At 32.1% G+C, this 23,646-nt stretch overlaps 3 protein-coding genes across 3 annotated transcripts; 2 read left to right on the forward strand and 1 right to left on the reverse strand.

The window, feature by feature from the left end:
* Positions 1-2,352: 2,352 nt before the first annotated feature.
* Positions 2,353-5,668, reverse strand: LOTGIDRAFT_120927 (hypothetical protein; the record flags this gene model as incomplete). The annotated part of the gene is made up of 7 exons (XM_009058673.1): positions 2,353-2,481; positions 2,771-2,929; positions 3,481-3,583; positions 3,866-3,991; positions 4,497-4,603; positions 4,938-4,978; positions 5,587-5,668. The coding sequence occupies 7 exons, from the start codon at positions 5,666-5,668 to the stop codon at positions 2,353-2,355; spliced, it is 747 nt and encodes a 248-aa protein (XP_009056921.1).
* Positions 5,669-6,141: 473 nt separating this feature from the next.
* On the forward strand, positions 6,142-10,681 carry LOTGIDRAFT_162667 (hypothetical protein; the record flags this gene model as incomplete). The annotated part of the gene is made up of 9 exons (XM_009058674.1): positions 6,142-6,183; positions 6,536-6,710; positions 7,568-7,700; positions 8,117-8,251; positions 8,947-9,070; positions 9,601-9,666; positions 10,011-10,082; positions 10,265-10,312; positions 10,631-10,681. 9 exons carry the CDS (start codon positions 6,142-6,144, stop codon positions 10,679-10,681), a joined length of 846 nt encoding a protein of 281 aa, XP_009056922.1.
* Positions 10,682-12,929: 2,248 nt separating this feature from the next.
* LOTGIDRAFT_216813 (hypothetical protein) lies at positions 12,930-22,842 on the forward strand. The gene is made up of 12 exons (XM_009058675.1): positions 12,930-13,089; positions 16,691-16,772; positions 17,590-17,685; positions 18,228-18,337; positions 18,789-18,923; positions 19,222-19,279; positions 19,565-19,642; positions 20,103-20,255; positions 20,827-20,948; positions 21,409-21,461; positions 21,639-21,777; positions 22,531-22,842. Exons 1-12 carry the CDS (start codon positions 12,940-12,942, stop codon positions 22,537-22,539), a joined length of 1,185 nt encoding a protein of 394 aa, XP_009056923.1. The 5' UTR covers positions 12,930-12,939; the 3' UTR covers positions 22,540-22,842.
* Positions 22,843-23,646: the final 804 nt, after the last annotated feature.

The raw sequence follows: 23,646 nt of genomic DNA on the forward strand, positions 1-23,646 counted from the left end.
ATTTAAGAAATCTGCATTGGTTTTTTTAATTACTGTATTTTATGCTGCAACATATATAATGAAAACATCTAGATTGATAGTTTATTAGTTATGATTGTTATTGTCATTATGAAAGAGTTCAGTTATTACCAGTGAAACAACAGAACAATATGGAGTAAACTATGGTCCACTTTTCCAGAGCAGTTTTATGACATTTTGTCCTCAAACAAATCTGGATGAAATTGATGAATTGTTAAAAAAACTTTTGTTATTTCTTGCCATTGTTGGAAATAAGTTTCTATTTTTGTGAATAGTAAATTAATTGTAATTTGGAAAGTGGTTTTCAGTTTCAGGCTTGAAATTCAAGACTCAAGCTACATGAAGTATTGTTTTAATGTTGTTTCAGAGTCTGGTTGTTTGACAGAACGCGTGGAATAAATATGTTTGAATTATTGTTTTGTGTTTTTTCTTCTTCCAACCTTTAGAATATTCAAGTATCACCCCAGGGTGACGCTCAATTAGAGTATTCTGAACAGAATCTGTATGTTCCTATTTTGCTCCCAATCAAATGGTATGGAAACAGATATGTCACTTTCAAAATTTTTGCATCTTATTTTCTTCTCTGCCATTTTGAATTCTGTCTGCACCTACAATTATTTTAGCGTTTTAAACTTTACTTTAACTTGTTTGATTGATTCCAAACGTGTTCACCAATCAAGCATACATGTATTCAGTTGAGGACATTTCAGATAGAAGAAGGGCTAGTTTAGTCTGATTTTGAGTAGAAAATATTAACAGTACTGTTGCAAATCAATGGGGCAACTGACAACATTTATAGCAGATTAGAGTCTTGTCAAGAATTTCACTGACAGCTGTAAAAGGAGACAAAAACAAATCTATTGTTATTTTGTGATGTCATGTGACATTAATTCAACACTTGATAAATAAATATAGAATGACTCTGATTGAATGATAATGCTCTGTGGATCTCATCTCTTCGCAAGTGCGAGCACTTGTAGAAAATAATCATCGACAAGACAAATTCTACAGAGTGTCATCATCCAATCAGTCATTCTATATTCATTTTATCATGCGTAAAATATCACCAAGTCACATGACACATTACATCAAATATGGCACCATATCTGACAAATATAACTAGCTTGTTAAAATCCTATCGGCAATTAATGTGCTGTTGTGTGCCCTCAACCTCTAAGAGTAATTTATGCCTCCATCCAGGCAGATTTCCTTTATTACACAGGATTGCCTGTCTTCATACAAGCTGATTATTTCAATGGTATGGGCGGACCTTTCATTTAAGAACATGATATAAGCTTCTCCACCTTTTTATTTACTACAAAATTTTGAATAACAAGTAATATTTACAACAAAATATATGATAAACCTGATTGTGTAGTTCAAAATATCATATTCTTATCAGCTTATTTCTGATCTTAAGATTTTAAGCTGAAATATTGAAAGTTCCATTTCCAACTTAAGTACAAAAGATGGCCCAACTAAAACACAGTTTCTAGATACTGCTATTTTCCAATAAGAATATTCGGCTATAATTCAGTTTGAATACTTAACTTGATAGGGATTATTTCCATATCAAGATCGCCTACATGCACACGATGGTGGAAGTAAAAACTTTTTTAAGCTTCAAGGCCCTCGCTGCTTTTTGAGAGATGTTTTTCATTCATAATGATAACAAGATAAATTGTTCAACATATACAGCAATTGGAAATGGAACTACCAATAAGAAAAACAATACATATCTATTATACAAAGAGCTATCCCAATGTATTGCAGTACTTCAGAGAAAAATGGCTGAAAAGAAAATGATGTAAATAAGTCTGTTGGATGAAAATTATTTACATATGCTGTCAAACAAAACATTTACATGTCCATCTCTTCTTCTTCCTCTTCTTCATTGCCTGTAAACATATAATGTCAGAAAATTAAAAAACAAAGTCTTATTAGCTTCAAGACATAGACCAGTGTGTATTATTTACAATATTAAAATGTTATGTTCAAGCAGTCTAAATTCATTTCAGATGTAAGTAAGAGGAGGTAATGGAATTGAACGAATGTGAACATAAGGGGAGAGGTCTAATTAAAATCATCAGTGCAGCTTCTTTCTAACCTGAAAATAAAAGGTATAACAATATAATAACTATCAATTGGATTTACGATATACTTCAAAAAAAAATATCATTTAGTGTATATTAGCTATTTAGCAATACGCATATAATTGAACACAATCCAAAATTAAATCATCTATGCTGATTCAATAAACATTATGTTTCATCATGTAATTTTTTATAAACCAATACCTCTGTATACATGTAATTATTTTTTATCATTATAACATTAAATTAAAACTAAGTACTGACCTTTTCTTCGTTTACCATTAACTTCTTTTCCAGGCACCTGACCAGACTTCAACATCTGATTGAGTCTTTCAACTTCATCTAAACTTTTAGCATTAGCTATTGCTTTCTACAAAATAAAAGTTAATAATGAATTTCAAATACAACAGATCAGAATGAAACTGACAACAAAAAAGTTATCTTGATTTAACAAAGGTGCCTGTGTCAGTGTTACCATTGACTCATCAGGCAGATCACTGTTATTTTCCGGTAGAGGAATTAATCATCATATTACATAATGATTCATAACAAATTGCAAATATTTATTGGGCTATTGAAGAAAAGCCACGCCATGCAGTGCTCAATGAGATAAATTTTGCCAGGAGATAACTTTATCAACCAAAGCCTCTTTTATTTACCTTGATTGATTCTATTTCTTCTTTAGATGGACCATTACTAACACCACGTTTATCAGGTAGTTTATCAATGACTGTGAATGTTTTACTTCTTTTTCCTAATTCTTGTACTAATTGTTGGCCTTTCTTTCCTTTAAATAATTTAGTTGCTGCTTGTCTTTCCTGAAAAACAATCTTAGAGCTGTATAAATTTGTAAATGACAATTTCTATATTCAAAGTTCAATACTAATCACCAGTCTCTCATCGACTTCAGGGCTAAAATACTGCTAGTTACCCATGTATATTAATCAAGATCAACATTTATTGGGCAAGATGTCAGTCTTTCCTGGCTGAGTCAATGTTCAACTCACAGACCATAACAAAATTGGCGAAAGTTGTGTCGAAAGACTACCAGTATGTTCACCTACTCAGACAGTGACAGATTACAGACTGAACAGTTGTGATGGGCAAGTGACTAGTTTTCAACAGCAATTCTGCTATAGGTTTACTTAAGGCAATAATTCCTCAGAAATAATATCCTTTCTAAATTGAGGGGAACCGATGATTTCAAATCAGCTGTGTTACCCTACTACCAATCCTGTCAAAATTCGAATAAAAATAAATCAAAGAGGCCGACAGGATGCCATGTTAAAACTCCATGTCTCCATGTAAGCAAGTTAATATGCTACACTAATCTAAGCTAATGCTACCAATGGTAAAATATCTTTCTTACCTTTAATTTGATTCTTTGAAAGTCAAGAACACGAATTTGAGGTACTTTATGAATGACATAAAATCTGTAGTTTTTCTTTGTTGTTACAGGATTACGTAATAAACTAAAACAAAGACAGAAAGCTAGTTACACCATTTAAAGTTTTGTAATGCTACACTTGAATTTCAATTAATCAAACTATCCATTTCTATAGTTAACTATATATTTGCAAAAAGCATGTTATTTCTGATCCACAGACAGACATTCAAGGTTTTGTGGTTTCACATATAAAATAAATACACTCCATGAAATTGCAATGCTCTAACCAACTGCGCTACAGCTAATCCTTAAAGAGAGAACTTCAATTCTGTTTCCACCTTCTTCAAATTAATATATTGAAACTCACCTTAAATGTTCCAAGTTGGGTAATAATGATAAAGAATCTAGATCGCCTAATTCTTGTAAACCATTGTTAGTCAATATTAAAGATTCTAGATTAGGTATAGACTGTTCTAGATCATCACCTATTCGTCTACAAATAAACACAATTATACTGGTGAGTCTTGATACACTTCAATTAAATTAATGCCTCTAACTCGGATAACTAGTAGGCCTATTGGTCAAATTCATAACTGGAATGGTCTTAATGTCAAACTAGAGGCATGATCAAAGTGAATAGCCCGAAGCACACAGGGGACTTTGTTTACTTTCCAATGTGAGCAACTACTAGCTTTAATGATAATCTTAAAATGCTTTGGTGTTGATAACATATAAATATGAGAAGGTATATTACTCTGAAATTTGTTTTCATAGAGGGCAATTTCAGACAAAATTTGGGGCATATTCGATAAGTATCTTTAAGCTGATATTCCAATTTACATCAAGAACAAAATTCAGCAGAATCCAACTAAAAGAGTTAGAGGGTAGAAGAGGTTTTTGCAATGGCAAGTGGCTGTCTGTATTTAATATGACTAAAACTTCCTAATCAAAATATTAATTAAGTCAAGAACAATAATTCTGCTATTTACTATACTTACACTATTCTGTTATTGTTAAATAATAAATTCTTCAATCTTTTTAATAAAGGAAAACCATCCAGTTTTCTGATGTCATTGTCTGAGAAATCAATGGTATCAAACTGATCCTGAAATAAAGAGATATTTCTAAAACACAAATCCAAGAAATTTAATTCACGAATAAAAAAAAATCTCACAAATAAGCCTATCTGAAGCTGTTGAAACACATACATCTATACAAGGGCTTCGCAAATATATTTTCTTAAACGAAACTTTTCATTCCCCAGTTTGTAATGTGCCAATCAGTAAATGGATTCTGTTCTAATATTTCTATATTAGACTACAGTAGTGTAGAAGTAGTGGGCAACATTTGAACAGTGAAAAGGTCTATTATTTCATGATCAAAATCTGATAAAACCTGTAGTTTCTATTATGAAGAAAAACTATTATGAGCATACTTACTAAAGTAGCACCTAAATTTTCTAAAACTGGTATTCTATATCCTGAAATATGAAATTTTCAATCTCATGTAAGCTTTATAAATGATAGTCTAGATAATAGATATGCCGTTACAGCTTTACAAGGTTACCTACCGACCAAAACCTCAAATGGATATAAATGTGGCACAGGGGGTATAGCTTTAAAAATTCTTTCTAATCATCAACAATGCTCGAACAAACTGGCAAAATACGACAGATCTAAAGTTACTGGATGTCAATTGCTTTGAAAGTTCATGACCTGGACCATCAAACAATGATGGCTTTCAGGAAAATGGCAGAGAAAATTTGATTAATTTTCACTTCTTACAGATCAATCCAAATGAACATAACTTCACAATTTGACCATTAATCTTGTCTACACAGTGTAAACAAAAAACCCTAGAGCCTGAGTAGACGTAGAGTTAGGGTATGATTTTAACTAGCTTGTCCGTATGCAACATTGAAAGAGATAACATATTATATAAGGGAGAAAAGATTTGTGTTTTATGAATAAATGGTAATAGCCAAGGTAATAAAAATGAATATTTGTCTGAGCCTAAAATATAAGGGAAAGAATCATTCGGACTATTTGAATTACTATTTATTTAAATTTCAAAACAAAAGAAGTTCACCTCTTAAATCAAGTTCTCTGTCCCGGACTGGGTTTGTGTACTGTGCTGATTGTTCTATCAGTTCAGCAGTTAGACGGACCATCCTTGTAAATTAATGATCACTCCAATATAATGCCAAATTCTGTAACATTTCTTTTCTGAAATAACTCTTTTTTCAAAGTTGGCCTAACGTGTTCTAAGTTTGCTTCCGGTCGGTGCGCTCTGCTTCTGCGCATTAGAAAGTAGGTGATAAGGCAAGCTTTATAGCATACAAAATTTCATGAATTCTTTAGTATTTATTTTTTGATTTCTGAATTTCAGTCAGACTATAATTGCATAGGAGTGTCACCACTTTCCAAGATGCTCACAACCTAACCATAATACGAGCGATGTATAAGTAACAAATTTCATCTTTATTAATTTTTGAAATACTAATTTCAGACAGATTTTTATCTAGGCCTAACTGCTTAAACACCGAGTTTAAGGTGAAGGTTGTTGTCAATATTTGGAGGAACTTTTGATTGGAAATAAGTGGGCTTTCTTTTTTTTAAAATTTCAATGAAATAATACAGTACTATGGCTTGTCGACTGGAAAATATGAATGAGATTCATCAAGAGGTTATCATGTTTTTCATAAATTCGCACGTTTGTTGGTAATTCGACGTTGATTTTACAGAGAGAGTGCTTCTCTCATTCTCACTCACCTTGTCAACATACATATTTATAAGCCTTCTTGGAAACAGTACTCGTCTTTGGAGTCTTTGTTTGACTATGATCCATTAGGAATATGATCATTACCGTAAACATAAACCGAAAACGTGAAACGATCAGGAAACAACCTGAAAGTCTCACAACTATTTTGAGAAACAAGAACTCAAGAAAAAATGTCCATTATTTTTGCACAGCTCCTGGCAGTTTTCAAGTTGATGTGCATAAACGAATCAGTTTATATTCTAAAATATGTTTTCAGGTTCAAGTTTGGCTGGAAGAGATATTTGGTGGAGAATCTATACCACAGTTTGAATTAAATAAAAGAACATTGAGTATTTTACATGATTTAATGAAAACTAATAGAGTAAAAGATAGAGATGCTAAATTGATAGTTGAAGATCACAATCAAAAAGCTGAAGAGTATAACATTGATGGTATGGATAACCCTCACTTCTTCCTCCTTCTGGTTCATCTTTGGACTTCTTCCTCAATCTGTCTCATCTTTAGACTTCTTCCTCAATCTGTCTCATCTTTAGACTTCTTCCTCAATCTGTCTCATGCTCTCATCTTAAGACTTCTTCCTCAATCCGCCTCATCATTGGACTTCTTCCTCATTCTGCTCTCATCTTTAGACTTCTTCTTCAATCTGCATCATCATTGGACTTCTTCCTCAATCTGCCTCATCATTGGACTTCTTCAAACTGCCTCATCGTTAGCCTGCCTCATCTTTAGCCTTCTTCCTCAATCTGCCTCATCATTGGACTTCTTCAATCTGCCTCATCTTTAGCCTTCTCATCTTTAGCCTTCTTCTTCAATCTGTCTCATCTTTAGACTTTTTCCTCATTCTGCTCTCATCTTAAGACTTCTTCATTGTTTTCTGCTCTCAACTATAGACTTCTTCCTCGTTCTGCTCTCAACTATAGACTTCTTCCTCGTTCTGCTCTCAACTATAGACTTCTTTGTAGATCTACCTCATCTTTAGACTTCTTCTTAGACTTCTTCCTCGTTCTGCTCTCATATTTAGATTTCTTCCTCGTTCTGCTCTCATATTTAGATTTCTTCCTCGTTCTGCTCTCATCTTTAGACATCTTCCTCGTTCTGCTCTCATCTTGAGACTTCTTCCTCAATCTGCCTCACCTTTAGACATCTTCCTCGTTCTGCCTCATCTTTACATTTTTCCTCATTTGTACACTTCTTTCTCATCTTTATACTTCTTCCTCATCTTTATACCTCTTCTTCATCTTCACACTATTGCTCTTGGCACTTCTCCATCATCTTTATAATTTTTCAGGTAAAAGAATTGGTAAAATAGTAGAAGGTATTAAGTTAACACCAGCCTCCCTATCACAATCTGGTGTCACAAGTCTCAGAACATTAGCTAATTTAGCATTATTACTACAGATAAAAGACACGACTGATACAAGGTAAAATGAATCATATAATGATGCTTAAACAATGGTTCATACTTAAAGTGATTGTAAGGGAATTAACTAAACTTTGTATGTGTATAGGAGACACTGATAGCATTGATTGCACCATTCCAATTTTCAGTCATCTGTGGATCTTGTAATTCCTTTTAAACTAAATGTTTAATGACAAAGCCATTGTATAGGTCTAGCTATGTATTATATGGTTAACAATAATTACAGGAACCACAGATAGTCAGACAGACAGTTAGAGTGATGCAAATATAAGCTTTAAATTGTCCAAATACACATTATAAGTTGTGAAAAAAATCTTTCCAATTTCTTTAAAAACTTAATGAAATTTGTTGTCACCTATGTGTGCTTATTTAACTAATTTTCTATGTAAGACATATGATATCTTATTTTTGTTTCAGCTATTATTTAGGTTTACAGAATTTACATGATCAAGAAACTAAATTAGAAGATGATAGAAAAATAGAATGGAAATTGATATCTGAATTATTTAATAAAACCAGAACTTCTTTAATTAAATATAACTCATTACATAAGTAAGTATAGATGATTATTCAGAACATTATAATTTGTATCAAAACTGTTCACTGAATGAACACTTGTTTGTTTTAGTTCAATTTTTTCTTTTTTTTGGCAGTTCCTCATCAGTGATTGGTGACAATAAATTACCTTGATAGTTTGAGATCAAAGTCTCTTTTAACCACTCAATAATAACAGTTTTACATGTAAAACATGATATATGAAAAGGCAAAAATAACAATGTTATTCAAAAATACAGAAATATGTAAACAGGCTTAAATAATTAACACAATGTGAAACTCTGATTTTAAATTTTATGATATATATATATACATTAATGTATTAAGATAAAAATCTACTTCAATGGAACAGGTATATCATTATTGACCAATCATTCCTTAGTCTCAGAAACTGGAATTCTTTAGCTAAGCCGATCAGTGTTTGTGTTTACAGCTCACCAATGAAATTTGAGCCTACAAATCTATGTGTGTCCAGAATTATCCATGTTTGAAAAAAAAGAGTTGCCTTTTCTTGAGACTCTGCCATTTATAAAAAAAGAAATGTATAGAAATAGGCAAAGAAATTCCTAGTTCAGACATTTTTAGTACTTCTGAAGACTATTTACATATATTCAAGGTACATATCAACACCCGGATATGTCGCACTTGCACCTTTTAGTTGGACTCTTCTAAAACAATAAAATTTATTTCAGGGCTCTTGAAACATTGGAAGAACAAAGAGGCATACAGAAACCCAAGATTGAAAGTCACTTTGAACAAACTGGATTTCTCAGAAATAAAGCTTTAGAATACAAAAAACTAATACAGAAACACCAGGTATCCTCCTTCACATTCATTTGTTAGATTTTTTGTGATGTGTATGGTCAGGCTTTTTAAATTTTCTGGAATCACGAATATGAAAAGTTTGTTGATTTTCAAATGAAAGATACATCTGTATTTTATGATCCCCTCTTGGCAATGAGTCTTCCTGTAGTATAGCAGCAAATCACCCTTTTTCTGCAATTTTATTTTTCAAGTGCGAAAAAAGTCAAAATACCACAACATTTTAGCCATCAAAATATATTGTTTCCTTGAAAATGATTCAACAACGTTTGAAGAAAAATTCCTTCAGCACTGAATAATTTAATTTTTTTAGTCTAAATTCCATCCAGGGGGGTAAATTTGACATGTGCAAAAAAAGATCATTCCCTTTCTTGGTCCATCCTTATCCTTGGTCATTATCCTTTTCTGATTTTTTTAATCTGTCTCCCCTTAAGTGACCCATAAAGTTTCTTTACTTTCAACTACACATTGGCATTAATGGCCAGTGTTCATTAAAAATAACTGTGTATATATTAATATTACAGGGTCAGCTAGTCAAGTTAAATGTTACACCAGAAATATATCATAAAACATTAGTCAAAAAATCAGAGGTAAGTTTTATTGGCAGAAAAAAAACTTCAAGATGCCACACACCATAGTGATTACCTCTTGTGTATGATTGTGAATAATGAAATGATTCTTAATACAACTCATAACTCAGTTACATGAGAGTTGTGTTCGAATCTTATGACCGCTATTCTTATTGGCTACCATATGCAACTCTCAAGGTTATGAAGTAAGGGCCACTTACTGTAAACGGCTGTAAACAAATTACATCTTTTAAGTTCACGTGATTGTGGATGAATTTCAAAATTTCTTTTGGAATTTAAGAATCACTCTTGACAGTGAAAAGTATTAAAAGTGTTAATACTTGATTTATTTTAATATTTTATAGGATCTTCAGGCTTTACATCAGAAGATAACACCATTAAAAAGTAAATTACAAAGTTACCATGATCTACCTCCAGTAAGTAACCTCTCTTGTATTATATTATACTCATTATACCAGACATAATGGTGGAGCATCAACAATTATAATATAAAAATAATTAATTTGGTGCATTTTTGATGCCAAATCTTTGTGATTAGTAAGTTGTCAATAGCCATACATAGTTTGGGTCTGTCAAAATGAAATGTTTCACTTTGTAGGATCTGACACAAGCTAGAGTCAAAATAGAAGAATTGAGAAGACAAGTGGTATGTACAATACAAAATTTAAAGGGGCATTCTGCTTTTTTTGTATAACATTTTCATTATCAAAAATATCGTAAATTATACCTGAAAATATTTTTAAAGTATGCTATTTATATCTATGTATCTACTTGATCAATGATGAATTTGTTTTAAAAGGGTTAGTTAGAAACTGAGAGCAGCTTGCAAAAAGCATAACAAACATTAATAGATTACGTAAAGAAATTAACGGCTGGATTTTTTTGGATAAAACTTTCAGATACTTTGTGGGATACATTTCCATATTACAACATTATCTTATACATAAGTTTGTTATTTTTTCAGTCATTACTAGAAGAAGAATTATCAAGTAAAATTAATATGATCCATTTCTGAGATTAATGTTAAAATGATGGTGCCGACCTAAGTTTTTGAGTGAAGAAAGTTATTCAGCTAAATTTTGTCCAGCACACATGAATGGATTAAGTGGTCTTAAGAAATTATCTACTTAACCTAGCATTTTAATGTAAATTTATCTATAGCCTATTAAAGTTGAGCATTAGAAACACTTGGATCCAAAAAAACTCTAAATTGCATCTCTTATGATTTAGGTTGAGTGAAGAAAAGTGCTCTAGTTCCCATATGATTCTTGTTAACTGCTTGAAATAAAGGCTGTGGCTATTCGCACAAAAATGGGCCTTAAAAAACATATGGCCATCCCTTCCTAACCCTAACAAAGTCACTTAAAGGGATACTACGTCTTAGAATAAACATTAAATTTAAAGTTTTTAAACTGGGCCAAAAAGAGCATATATTCATCAGTAGATATACCTGGTGTCATAAATAACATAACAGGATCCTTATATGACGTAGTATCACTTTAATATCATTCTTGACAATCAAAATGGCTTCGCGCTTTAAAAAACAAGGGTTCTTATTGTGTCCTATCTTATCTGTACTGTTGTTAGCAGCTGTAGAGAACATACATCATGATGGTACAAACAGCCAATGTGTAATGAGTTAATGAAAAAATAAGGATTGTATTCCTTTGAAAATTATATTATATGACAATGAAATATTATAATTATCATCTATTTATATGTAATTGCTACAATTTAATATGAAATGAAATGATGTAGATATTATTTTGTTATTATAATAAATGTACTATTGTCATTATTACCTAATAATTATTAATTAGTTCAACTCAGATAATATGCACAGCGAAGGACACTTTAAAAAAAATATGAATTGAAAGTCCATAATGAATTAATTTTTAAAAGCATTGTCCCCCTGTAGCTACTGACCAAATCCGGGATTTGATACACACTGTTTTTGTGGTCCAAATGTCCAAATATTTGAATTTTGACCCAAATATAATATTGCATCACAAATAACACACGATAGGTTAATGAAAGGACTGTTTCTGTTTCTAGATCCCAAATGTTCAAGATAGCTGAACTGATGGGTTTGTAAACTAAGATAATTGATAATTTGTCTTTTTTTCCATTGATAAGGAGCCACGGTGGCTTGGAGAGTTAGATGCTTGCTTGCTTACCTGAAGGTCCAGGATTCAATCCCGGCATAGGTCAAGATAATACCTTTGGATTTTTCAACCCGGTTTCCCACTGTCAGTGCTGTAGGTAAAAGGGACCTACATGGAAAAAACATCTAGTGGTTTGGATAGGACAATAAACTGAGGCCCTGTGTGCTACAAGCTGTAAAAATAAAAAGATCACGGTAATGCTGACGTCCTGGCAAAATTTCCCTCATTGCACCCTGCCTGTCTTCATTAGCTCACATGGTGCAGAAAAGTAGGATGTAAAACTCCATTCATTTTATTTATGATAATATATTGTGCTTCATATATGTAGCCTATCTACTATCCAGTGTCATTTCTATAATAAATCATCTCATAAACTTATAACTCCTTGACAAATTTAGAAAGGCAAATAATTGGCTTGAGTGAATTGTCTGGTTATTATCAGTATTCATAATTCATGTTGCTATTTTCCAATGTGGTGACATAATGTGGTCTGAATTTATAATATTTTAAAGGGACAGGTAGGCCATTTTTTGACCCATCATACTTTAGTCTTTGAAACTGGAATTTTACTAAACTGAGCCAATCAGTAATAGTGTTCACAGCTCATCGTCGAAATTTGAGCCTTGAAACCCATGTGTGTCCATAATTATCTGCATTATGATGTCTCATCACATACAGGCCTAATGAGTAAAATTCCGAGATTGAAGTATTTTAAAGGAATTCTGTGATTTTCGTACACTTCTAGTATTTCAGAAGACTATTTACATATATTCAAGACTCAACTCAAATGCCACACTTGTCCCTTTAAGTTATCTTTCACATCTTATAAAAGTACATATTCGCAATGAGGTGCCTACCGCATTTTTGCCTTCAGTTATTTACATATTTTGAAGCTTCTGAATTTAAGTACAAACTTCAAATCGGCTACATAAACATTGGATAGAAAGTGCTACATCATTCACATTTTTTGACAATCCTTGTAATTCATGGAAAACTTCAGAAAATGTCAACAAGTGTGTTAGGATTACGTTGTAAAATCCGGTCAATAAAGCTTAGGTCAAGGTCGCCTGTTACATTTCTTTCTTTACTATTTCATCACTCGAACAGGATGGCAGCAGAAAATTTTAAACCCTTTCCAGGATTTGCTACCGATGCTATCCATGCTGGACAAGAACCGGAACAATGGAAATCCATGGCAGTCTGTCCACCAATTTCAATGTCATCGACATTTAAACAGACTGCTCCTGCTGAACATGCTGTGAGTTGAATTTATAATCTAGAGTATTTTGTCGCTTGAAATAGTGAATATTGATATACAAAATTTTTTTTTTGTTTTTTTTAACTTTGACGAAAGTCGGTGTTGAATCCTTATATCCACGAAAATAGGTTACACCACTGTATCTACTTATGATTAATTATGTATCATTAAGTATTACAGTGTTATATTGATTGCCAAATGACAATGTTTTATCCAAGCAAGATTAAAATTGTAGCCTACAGGAAAGATTTGATAATCTTTCAATTTTTACAAAATGAAATTAAATCAAAGTTTGACATTCCACTTTTCTTCTCCTGCTACTACTATGCTTTGTAGTATGCAATATGTTAAATTTCTTCCAGGATAGCACAAGTTCACTAATTTCTATTTACAACTTGTTAAAGGGACAGGTGTGTCATTTTTTTGACCAATCATACCTTAATCTCAGGTAATAGCGTTTACAGTTCCCATCAAAATTTTACCCTTCAAATCCATGTATGTCCAGAATTATCAGCGTTTGAAAGTTAGATAGAATACACAAGTAGACGTGTATTTGCTAAACAGATTGTTGTACATCGAAGTATTGTGTTTTTTTTTAATTTATTCATTATATTAGCCCCATGGGCATGTGTTCTAATGACTTGGAAAAATACCAGTTTGTCTCACATGTTCATAATCAATTCATAATGAGCTAAATTAGAAGAAAATTACCAGCAGAATTCCAATGAGAGACTGATCAAGAAAGGTCAAAATTGTCTTTTTTTTGTTTATCCAGACAGTACATACATGGACATTGATGATTGGTTAAAATTCTTAATTATATGCAATAAGATTTATAATGATAAGATCATAGAAGTGTAATATATTATAGTTCTATGATAAAATTAAGAATACATGATAATTCAATAGAAACACCAATCAAATTGTCTTAATTTGACACTAAAAAAAAAGGAAACCCATCTTTAATAATAAAATAAATGTTAAACGAAATATTGACAATATTGAATTTGACAATGATATCATCAGCATGACTAAGCGTATAAGTTTCACCAACTAAAGCACCTATCTTGTCATGAACTCTCTATTCATCCAAAAGTCATCACAAGTTGACTGAGCCATCATCAATATTCTTATGCATTTCAAGATCAGATAAAACTTGTTGCCTGTACAAGCATAATATGACTTAATCATGGAAGCAGTGACTCAAAAGCCTTTTTGAATGTTTTTAGGTGAGCCAATCAGTAATTGTGTTTACAGCATCAAAATTTTTGCCTACAATTGTGTGTGTGTTGAGAATTATCTGCCTTTGATAGTTAAAAAGACGAGTCGTGAGATAGAAATAGGACAAGAAATTCCAAGTTCGAGATATTTTGAAGGAATTATGCAATTTTCGTACATTTTTAGTACTTCTGAAGACTTTATATATATATATTCAAGGCCCAATCAGTAAATTTTTAATGGTCAATGGCAATGACTTAAAACCTATTCCCCCAATGATTCGAACTTGATCAAGACCCCATTAATATATACATGCATGAATACCAAGTTTCATAACTATCAGTTAAAAACTGCAGGTAAGTAAGCTATGGCTATCCAGGCGTGATTTTCATCTTAATGGCCTGTTTAAGCCTCAATTCTTATCAATTGTCTATCACAGATTTCATAACAGTTTGGGTCAGTTCCTTTAAGTGTCTTGAAAAAGAGAAATTTCATCATGGACATGTGATATGATAAAAATGTAGTTTAGTAAAGCACAGATTTTATAGTATGTAATTTGATCTACTTAAATTCATAACATAGTATTTGATAAGAAGAATGTACCTTATCTGTATTATAAATCTTCTTTTATGTCACCAAATTTATCCTCAAATATCTTTTCAAAATTGAGCGGAAAAATTCTAATTTAATTAATTTATCTGTCTTTCTTCACTGAATTGTTCATGGGAAAAACCTTCTAGTGGTACAGATAAGACAATAAACCGAGGCCCTGTGTGCTACAGGCTGTCCAACTTAAAGGTCCCTTGACAGTTGGAAATCATAAAAGAGTAGTCTTATGTGACTGGTCTGGTAAAATTTCCCTAATAGCATACCGTTGAACGTCTTTAGTCCAATCAGGTGCAGAAAAGTAGGACATAAAACTCTATTCATTTCATTTTGTTTTGCTGAATTGTTGCTTTTTTCCATCATTATAATACATGACATAAGAAAAATAACTTTCCACCATTTCCTCCAATTTCAAATCTCAAACATGCCCAATTCTTCTTGACAAGTACAAAAAAATTCACGCGACTATTATCAGTTTATGGTGCTGTCCACTTTTATTAAGACATTATAGAGTTCACAGTTTTTGAAAGAGATCATTTTACCAACAGCTAAGATATTACCTGTTGAACTTTGGCATATCCAATATATATACATATGTATTTAGGTTATTGCTATTGATTTGGAATAAGAAAAAGTCAGTATGATGATATGAATTGAGATATCAATACTTTCAATGTTTTATAAACTACAAATGCAAGTTCTTTCATATGAGAACAGTTGATAAAAACCCTGTTATTATTTCTGACAACTGCTAGTGGGTTGTAGGTAACCTTGCCTGGCATGCTTTCTTTTCATTTAGTGGACTATTTCATATGATTTCTGCATTTGCAAACACAGGCAAAACAATAGCCGTGATATTTGCCTTTTTAGATAGCATTTTCTTCTCATAATTTTGATAGCAATAAAGGCAAAATAATTCTTGTTGGTTTTTGATACCACAGACCTATTGGTAGAGATTAGGATTGGAAGTCAATGCCCTATGTATATGTATGTTTAAAGGCACATGTGTACCATTTTGAGGGATTGATTTGAGTCTTGAATATATGTAAATAGTCTTCAGAAGTACTAGAAATATCATGTATCATATCAGAATTGCTTCCAATATCATGTATCATATCAGAATTGCTTCCAATATCATGTATCATATCAGAATTGCTTTCAATATCATTTATCATATCAGAATTGCTTTCAATATCATGTATCAATATCATGTATCATATCAGAATTGCTTTCAATATCATGTATCATATCAGAATTGGTTTCAATATCATGTATCATATCAGAATTGCTTTCAATATCATTTATCATATCAGAATTGCTTTCAATATCATGTATCAATATCATGTATCATATCAGAATTGATTTCAATATCATGTATCATATCAGAATTGGTTTCAATATCATGTATCATATCAGAATCAATTGCAATATTTGATCCAAAGTTATTTTGTTGATCAACTCTTTTCAAAGGCCAATTGTTCTTGAGCATTACCATTACATCTTCTTACAGTTAAAAGATATTTAATATAAATATTTCATTACATATTGATTATTTATTATAGTATATACAAACTATTATTTAGTTGGTTCAATTCTAGCAGTAACACATAGCAGTTTGCAAGGCAAATTGACCCCTTAATCAACTTGATAATTCATTAGAAACACCAATTCATCAATTAGGTTGCTGGATTCAAACTAAAAAAATGCAGAAACCCATCTTTAATCCTTATGAAATAAGGTAGAAGTATCTTGATTTTGAGTGATATTTATATTTTAGGGGTTTGAGTACTCTAGAAGTGGTAATCCAACCAGACAATGTTTAGAGAAATGTTTAGCTGCTATAGAGGGTGGAAAACATGGTATGTACCTAAAACTCTACTATAATAATTATTTTAGTGGGTCATACAACCATGGCATGTGTACTCTTCCAATACGCTAAATACAACTAAGTGATTTTTGGCTTATTTATTTATTTTCCACATAGCTAATTGTTTCGCCATTTTCCAGTCGACCCAGCTGTAAATGGGTACGGATAATCCAGGAAAGAACAATGCTAAGAGGTTTGGCCAAAGACCAGCTTGTAGAAAGGATCCTTAAATGTGAACTTAAGTTGTTATCCTTGTAAAATATAGTTCTTTCTTTCCATATTTTCCTTGTGGAATAAAAGCTGAAGGCATCATTAGACTCCAGCGTATTTGTATATGAGGTGTGGCAGAAAAATCGGGTGTCTGCACAACAGATTAATTTCGAATTCAAACCACAAACTATTAGTTTTCAGCATTAAAGTTATTCCCCCGGAGTTTTACCCACAATCCCATTCTTCTCTGGGATGCACTCTGGGATTCTCCTCAATCCTGTTGGCATTGCCTTCTTGATGTCGTCCACATATCCCCTTGATGATACGCTTGCTCTTGGTGAAAGGGAAAAAATCACAGGATAAGTTTGGAGGTTGCTCCAGCACAGCAATGTTTTTTTCAGCTACTAGGAGGAAGTGTTGGATGCTCAGGGCAAGCACGTTCTCATGGTAAAGCAGCCACAAGTGCTCCTGTCACAACTGTTGCCTCTTTTCGCGAACTGAATGCTGAAATATAAGTTTCTTACACGCATTGCATCAGTTGATCTTTCACCAAGATTTCTTCTGAAATATTCAAACATAAACATTATATTTATTTATAGGTATCTGTACATCATCTGGATTAGCTGCTACCCTAACAGTGACTCATTTATTATCAGCTGGTGATCATATTATTAGTATTGATGATGTTTACGGAGGTATGTTCTATTATTTATGTGTTTTGAATCTTTTGGTTTCACTATCTATGATTTCAATCAGGTTGTCATGGGTTTTGATCTTGGTGAATGTCTGATGATTGTTAATAAGTATCGTTCCTCATAATTCCAGTCAACCCAGCTGTTAATGTGTATGTATAAATAGGGAAATATCAGGTGGTAGAAAAAACACATTTGTCTGTTTTTGCTGAAAAAGAAAATCCAAATCAAATTTCATCTTGAAGAATTCGAGATACAAAAGTGGCTTAATATTTGTGAAGTCAAAAGATGAATAGAATTATTTTGAATAGCCTCCAGTCCAATTTAAGAATGTTTTCAAATAAAGCTGACCTGATGAAGATTGTTTATCTGAAACATATATCGGCAATATGGATATGTTTTCATGTAAAAAATAAAAATTCAAAATTTATTTCACTGTGTATAATGCGCACCCCTTGTGAAAGGGCCCATTTTGGGGTAAAAAAAACTGGGTATTATATTCAGAAATATACAGTAGTTGTTTTCATTCATGTATTGTTTTGTAGGAACTAACAGATATTTCAGTCAATGTGCCTCTAAATTTGGTTTAGAAATATCATTTATTGACTGTACTGTGGTAGAAAATGTACAAAATGCTTTGAAAGACAACACTAAGGTAAGAATCTTATGGTTTGTTCTGTCAGAGTGGTAACTTGGTACTCCACCTTTGCTCCCGGAGGAATATCCTATAACAGATAACCCAAAATTACATGCCTGATACTAAATATTGGATTGAACAATGGGGTAAATTTATTTTCTTTGAAGGGATAATAAGAGCCTATATCACTGGAGGAGACTGGCAACGACTGGCGCAATTGATCAGTCATGGTGACTCAAATGACCATCAAATGGCGTCTCGCCAGGCGTTTAAACGTTTCTGTGAGCTCGCCAGACATGATGATGTGTTCGAAAACCCCCAGGAGACACGATGATGAGTTCGAAAACCCCCAGTAGACAAGTTTAGTCTGCAACCAGTTGAGACTTGAGTCGCCAACTGGTCTCCAGACTAGTGAGATAGGTCTTTAAGTCATGTGATGTTATATTGCTGATGTATTTTGTAATTCTAGTTAGTCTGGATGGAAACACCAACTAATCCTACAATGAAGATAGTTGATATTGCTGCTATTTCTAAAGTTGTTAAAGCTAAAAATCCTGAAATCATTGTAGTGGTAGATAATACTTTCATGTCTTCATATTTCCAGGTAAGAGGCACTCATGATGAGTCTTCATTTCTTAATTTTGACATCTCAAGGGGTCTTGAGTCAGTTTAATTATTTAACCCCTGCTCACTTTGTACAATGAGTTGTTCCATGAATTAATGATAATGAAAAAAAATCTTTGACTAATGAAATTTAGTGACACAACATCAGTCTGCTGACTCAAGGGTTACCAGTCAGAACTTGCTCTCACAATTAGTTTTATGGTACTTGAGTCCTCAATTGATTTGGGGAGTAAATGACTTGTAAAAAGGGCTATAATTTTGAGATTTTTTTGTTTCAGAGACCCCTATCATTAGGTGCTGATATTTCCATGCACTCTCTTACAAAATATATGAATGGTAAGTAAGATATATTAATTATGTAAATATTGAATTCCTGTTTGGATTTCGGATGAAAAATAGTTGGAAGAATTCCGCATATTGCTTAGAATATTAACCTCTACTTTCATTTTGTCTTCTATCTTCTGAACAGTATATGTCACATGCAGACCATAAAGGATGCTTATACCTACAATGAACAGTGCTTGGAACAAATACACATTTTAGAATACAAATGGTTTTTGCTTTTATTTTACGGACCCCCATGGATAATCATTTGAAATACATTTGAATTTAATATTTAAGGTCATAGTGATGTTGTTATGGGTGCTTTGATTCTAAATTGTGATAAACTCAATGATAAACTCAGATTTCTACAAAATGGTAAGTAGATCTCACTATTATAGTTGAAAAAGTCAAAACATTATCACCCATTTTTCGCATGAGTTGTAAAGTGACAGATGTTGGATTGCAATTATATTACTTACTAAGTAGTTTTCTCTCTAAATACAATGAACCAAAATGTACCCAAAAGACCAAACATTTCCCTATGAAAATTTGTCCCTCGAATTGTTCAGCGCAATTTTTGGGTTCCCTTATTTTCATTTATGAAAATAAAAATGCATACTTATATGAATAGAAAGTAGAGGTGTTTTAATGACTTTAAAAAATACAAGTTTGTCTTGTCTGTCCATTATTAATTATCAGCAAAATTCCAAGGAGTGAATGATCAAGAAAAGTCAAAAAGTCTTTTTTTGTTTATCCAGACTGTACTTTTATGATTGAATCATTTATGAATGATCACTGTTTAATTACTATTACTTTATTTGAATATTGTTTTCAGCATTAGGTCCAGTTCCTTCACCGTTTGATTGTTTTCTTGTTAACAGAGGTTTAAAAACTCTTCATGTTAGAATGAAGGAACATATGGCCAATGGTTTTGCTGTTGCCAAATTTCTCTCTGAAAGCTCTCGAGTTGAGAAAGTCATTCACCCAGGTTAGTTTTTAGGGGTCAAAAAATGTAACATGACGGATTGTATCAAATAATGTTCCCCTGATCTACAAAACTTAAAAGCCTAAGTATAAGTTAAAACAGTTTCTAGTGTTAAAGTGAGATGAGAATAGGATTCTCCAAAAAGCACTGGCCTAGGTTAAGAAGTAGAAAACAAAATGAAAGGATGAGATAGTAAGTGTAAACAATAGTTAAAAATGGTTATGATTAACAGAAAGTATGAAAATCTTTTTTATTTTTTTCTCGGTTCTGGAAATTCAAAAGCAAAAACTTATTAACAATGATATAAATACATATATTTCATCGCTCATTATCCCGATGTTGAATACTGGAGCCTTGTGACCTATTACCAAGGGAATGAAAGATGAGATCTAGTGATATGAATACATTGAGTAGAATTCACTGTACCTGCGGTTTGCCAATCTTCTCATGAATTTGTCTTTATTTATGTGTTTTATTTGTTCATAAAGCTTCCATGATGAATTAGTCTGTAAGATCAATAATACATCTGTATTCTTTGTTTGAAGTAATTATACCAAACTGATTATTATTTCAGGGCTCCCCTCCCATCCTCAATATGAAATTGGTAAAAAACAAATGAGAGGCTATAGTGGAATGGTGACATTCTTTATAAAAGGTGGTATGAAAGAATCTAGAGCTTTCCTCAAGGCTGTCAAGGTACATTTTAACATCAGTTTGAAATCCATTCTGCCACTTCAAATAGGATTAACTTTAGTTAATAGAAAGCTGAGTGTCTTAATGCCTTCACTTGCTAAAGTTAGGCAAATAGAGCCTTTTCAACAGTTACTTAACAGTCTTACTCCGATGTTTAAAATTCAATACGCCAAAAATGTCATTTTGACAAAATTTCGTTGGTTAGTATATCAAGTGTAGGAATAAATATGGAGGCAATGCATAATCAAGTAGCCTAATGTTAAGGTCAATGACATCATCCAGTGGAAAATTTATTCATCACTGTGCATCACAATGATATTGTTATATCTTTATTAAGTTAAGAGGGCCGAAGGAAGTATACCTTGTACATTTATCAGGATATCTAACAATGGTCTTTACAAAAATTCAACTATCAAATACTTTTACTACATACAAATGGATTGACTTTTGTTCTGTTCTTTAGGTTTTCACATTAGCTGAAAGTTTAGGTGGATTTGAGAGTTTGTGTGAACTTCCGTAAGTTTCAGTTTTGTTTTTTATTGCATTTCTTTTAATGATAGTAAGTCAACCAAATAATGTATTGTAGTAAATTCTCAGCCATTTTCTGTGTATCATCTTCATGAGCATAGTAATGTTTAAAGTTTTCTTAATTTTAGTCAGAGGGATAATAATGTGCTTATTTATTGATTTTAGATCTGTTCAGACCCATGCATCTGTACCAGCTGATCAACGAGAAAAACTTGGTATAACAGATAATTTAATCCGATTATCAGTGGGTATTGAAGATGTTGATGATTTAATTCAAGATATTGACCAAGCATTAAAAGCAGCTGTAAGTTTTATTTCTTATATTGATTTTCCTAGATAGCAGCTGTTATATTTGCATCTTTTAAAGGGATTCTAATTTTGTTATGTGTATTGGGGACACTGATCAATTTGACCCATTCCAATTTTCAATCAGATGTCGGTGATTCCTGCAATTCCACAAAGACTTGATAACTGCAATAATTGTTAAGTGCCTTACGTGATAAGAATATGTTATGATTAGTGACGTAATCAAGCCCTTTCTTTTCTGTGGAATTGCAGGAATTAGAGATGTCTGACTGAAAATTTTAACGGTGCAAATTGATGCTATCAGTGTCCCTGCTACACATAAATATTTTAGAAAAACTCTTTACAATCCTTTAAGGTTAACATGAAAGTTATGTAGCAAACATATGATAGTATGTACCTCTTGTGCCCTATGTGACTTGCAGTCAGACAATAAGATTTCCAAACCTAGATACCTTTTAAACCATTGAAGTTTATTGGCTTCAAACATCTTCAATTTGTCCTCAAAGACATTTTACATGTATTGCTGATAATTTGACTATTCAGCCCTATATTTTGGAACAATGACTTGTGGATGATTTTTTTAATCATTATTTTTGTGTGGGGAGATTGATTTTTATCTATGATGCTCAGGATAAATTTCATTCACAGAATTGAAATCTTTTGTTTATCTGTCAGAGGCAAAAAGACTTATCTTTTGTCTTACATGGATTGAATGATTTTCAGTTGTCAAGTCAAACATTTGTCTTTTCAGATTCCATAAATTCCTGAAAAACCACCAAATTAAAGCCATTATTCTGTACGGGATCAATCGAAATAATATATACATTTTTAATTTTCACATAAATTCTCCACATTATTAACTTAAGAATACAACCGGTTTCTCAAATTTTGTTTTTGTTTTCAGTGCTTTTTATTTAGATTTTATGTTTTGAATTCATTTTTGGTGTAATATTTTGATTAATAAAATAATATTGATATATGATGTGTATATATGATGAAGATTCCTGTATTAATTTGACTTTGACCACAATTCATTAGTTGATTAAAAGCGTCCAGTTAACCGAGACTTCATTTGTAGCTACTTAAAGGGCGGTCATAATCTTTCGTTCCGTTTTTTAATTAGCTTTTATTTTTAATATAGCCACTTCAGTTAGGGTCTAAAGATGGGCCTCTTAGACATTAGTCAAAATATCCTTAACCCTGCTTAACCTATCAAATCTACCCTTTCCAACACTGGCAATTTGTCAGAGAGTAAAGGAATTTGATTGGTTAAAGCAGATGTTACAGATTAAGTCAATAGGCCAGTCTTTACACCGGCACCGAAATGGCTATATTATAAATAAAAGACAATAAAAACAGAATGAAAGTTTGCTCGAATTTCAATTAGATTGTCTAAATGGACAGATGTGCCTTTTTTTTCGGGGGTTGAATATATGTAAATCGTCTTCAGAAGTGATAGAAATTTACAAAAAACGCATAATTCCATCAAAAATATCTCGAAGTAGGAATATAACATTATATTTGTATTTTCTATATATGTCAGTCTGAAGAAAGGACGACTTGTCATTTTAACATTCAAATGAGGATAATTCTGGACACACATGGATTTGAAGGCTCAAATTATGACTTTGAGCTGTGAACAATGAAAATTCTTGTTTCTGAAACTAAGGTAAAATTGGTCACTTGAATGACATACCTGTCCCTTTAAATATGAATATAAAGAATATAAAGTTGATAACATGTGTTTACTCCTTATGGTAACATCTTGTACAAACAAACTCTATCAATACTTAATATTGATAGCTAATAGAAACTGACCTTTTCTTTTATACTAATATGTAAATGAATTGAATAAAAGGTTTTATTT

Source organism: Lottia gigantea (genome assembly GCF_000327385.1).
Source record: "Lottia gigantea unplaced genomic scaffold LOTGIsca_35, whole genome shotgun sequence".
Lineage (NCBI taxonomy): Eukaryota > Metazoa > Mollusca > Gastropoda > Lottiidae > Lottia > Lottia gigantea.

Excerpts from the sequence above, each read along its gene's own strand:
- LOTGIDRAFT_216813 (XM_009058675.1), top strand. The coding sequence starts at position 12,940 with ATGGCAGCAGAAAATTTTAAACCCTTTCCAGGATTTGCTACCGATGCT. Across the intron at positions 18,924-19,221 it reads TCATGTCTTCATATTTCCAG|AGACCCCTATCATTAGGTGC; the intron begins GTAAGAGGCACT and ends TTTTTGTTTCAG. Across the intron at positions 19,280-19,564 it reads TCTTACAAAATATATGAATG|GTCATAGTGATGTTGTTATG; the intron begins GTAAGTAAGATA and ends TTAATATTTAAG.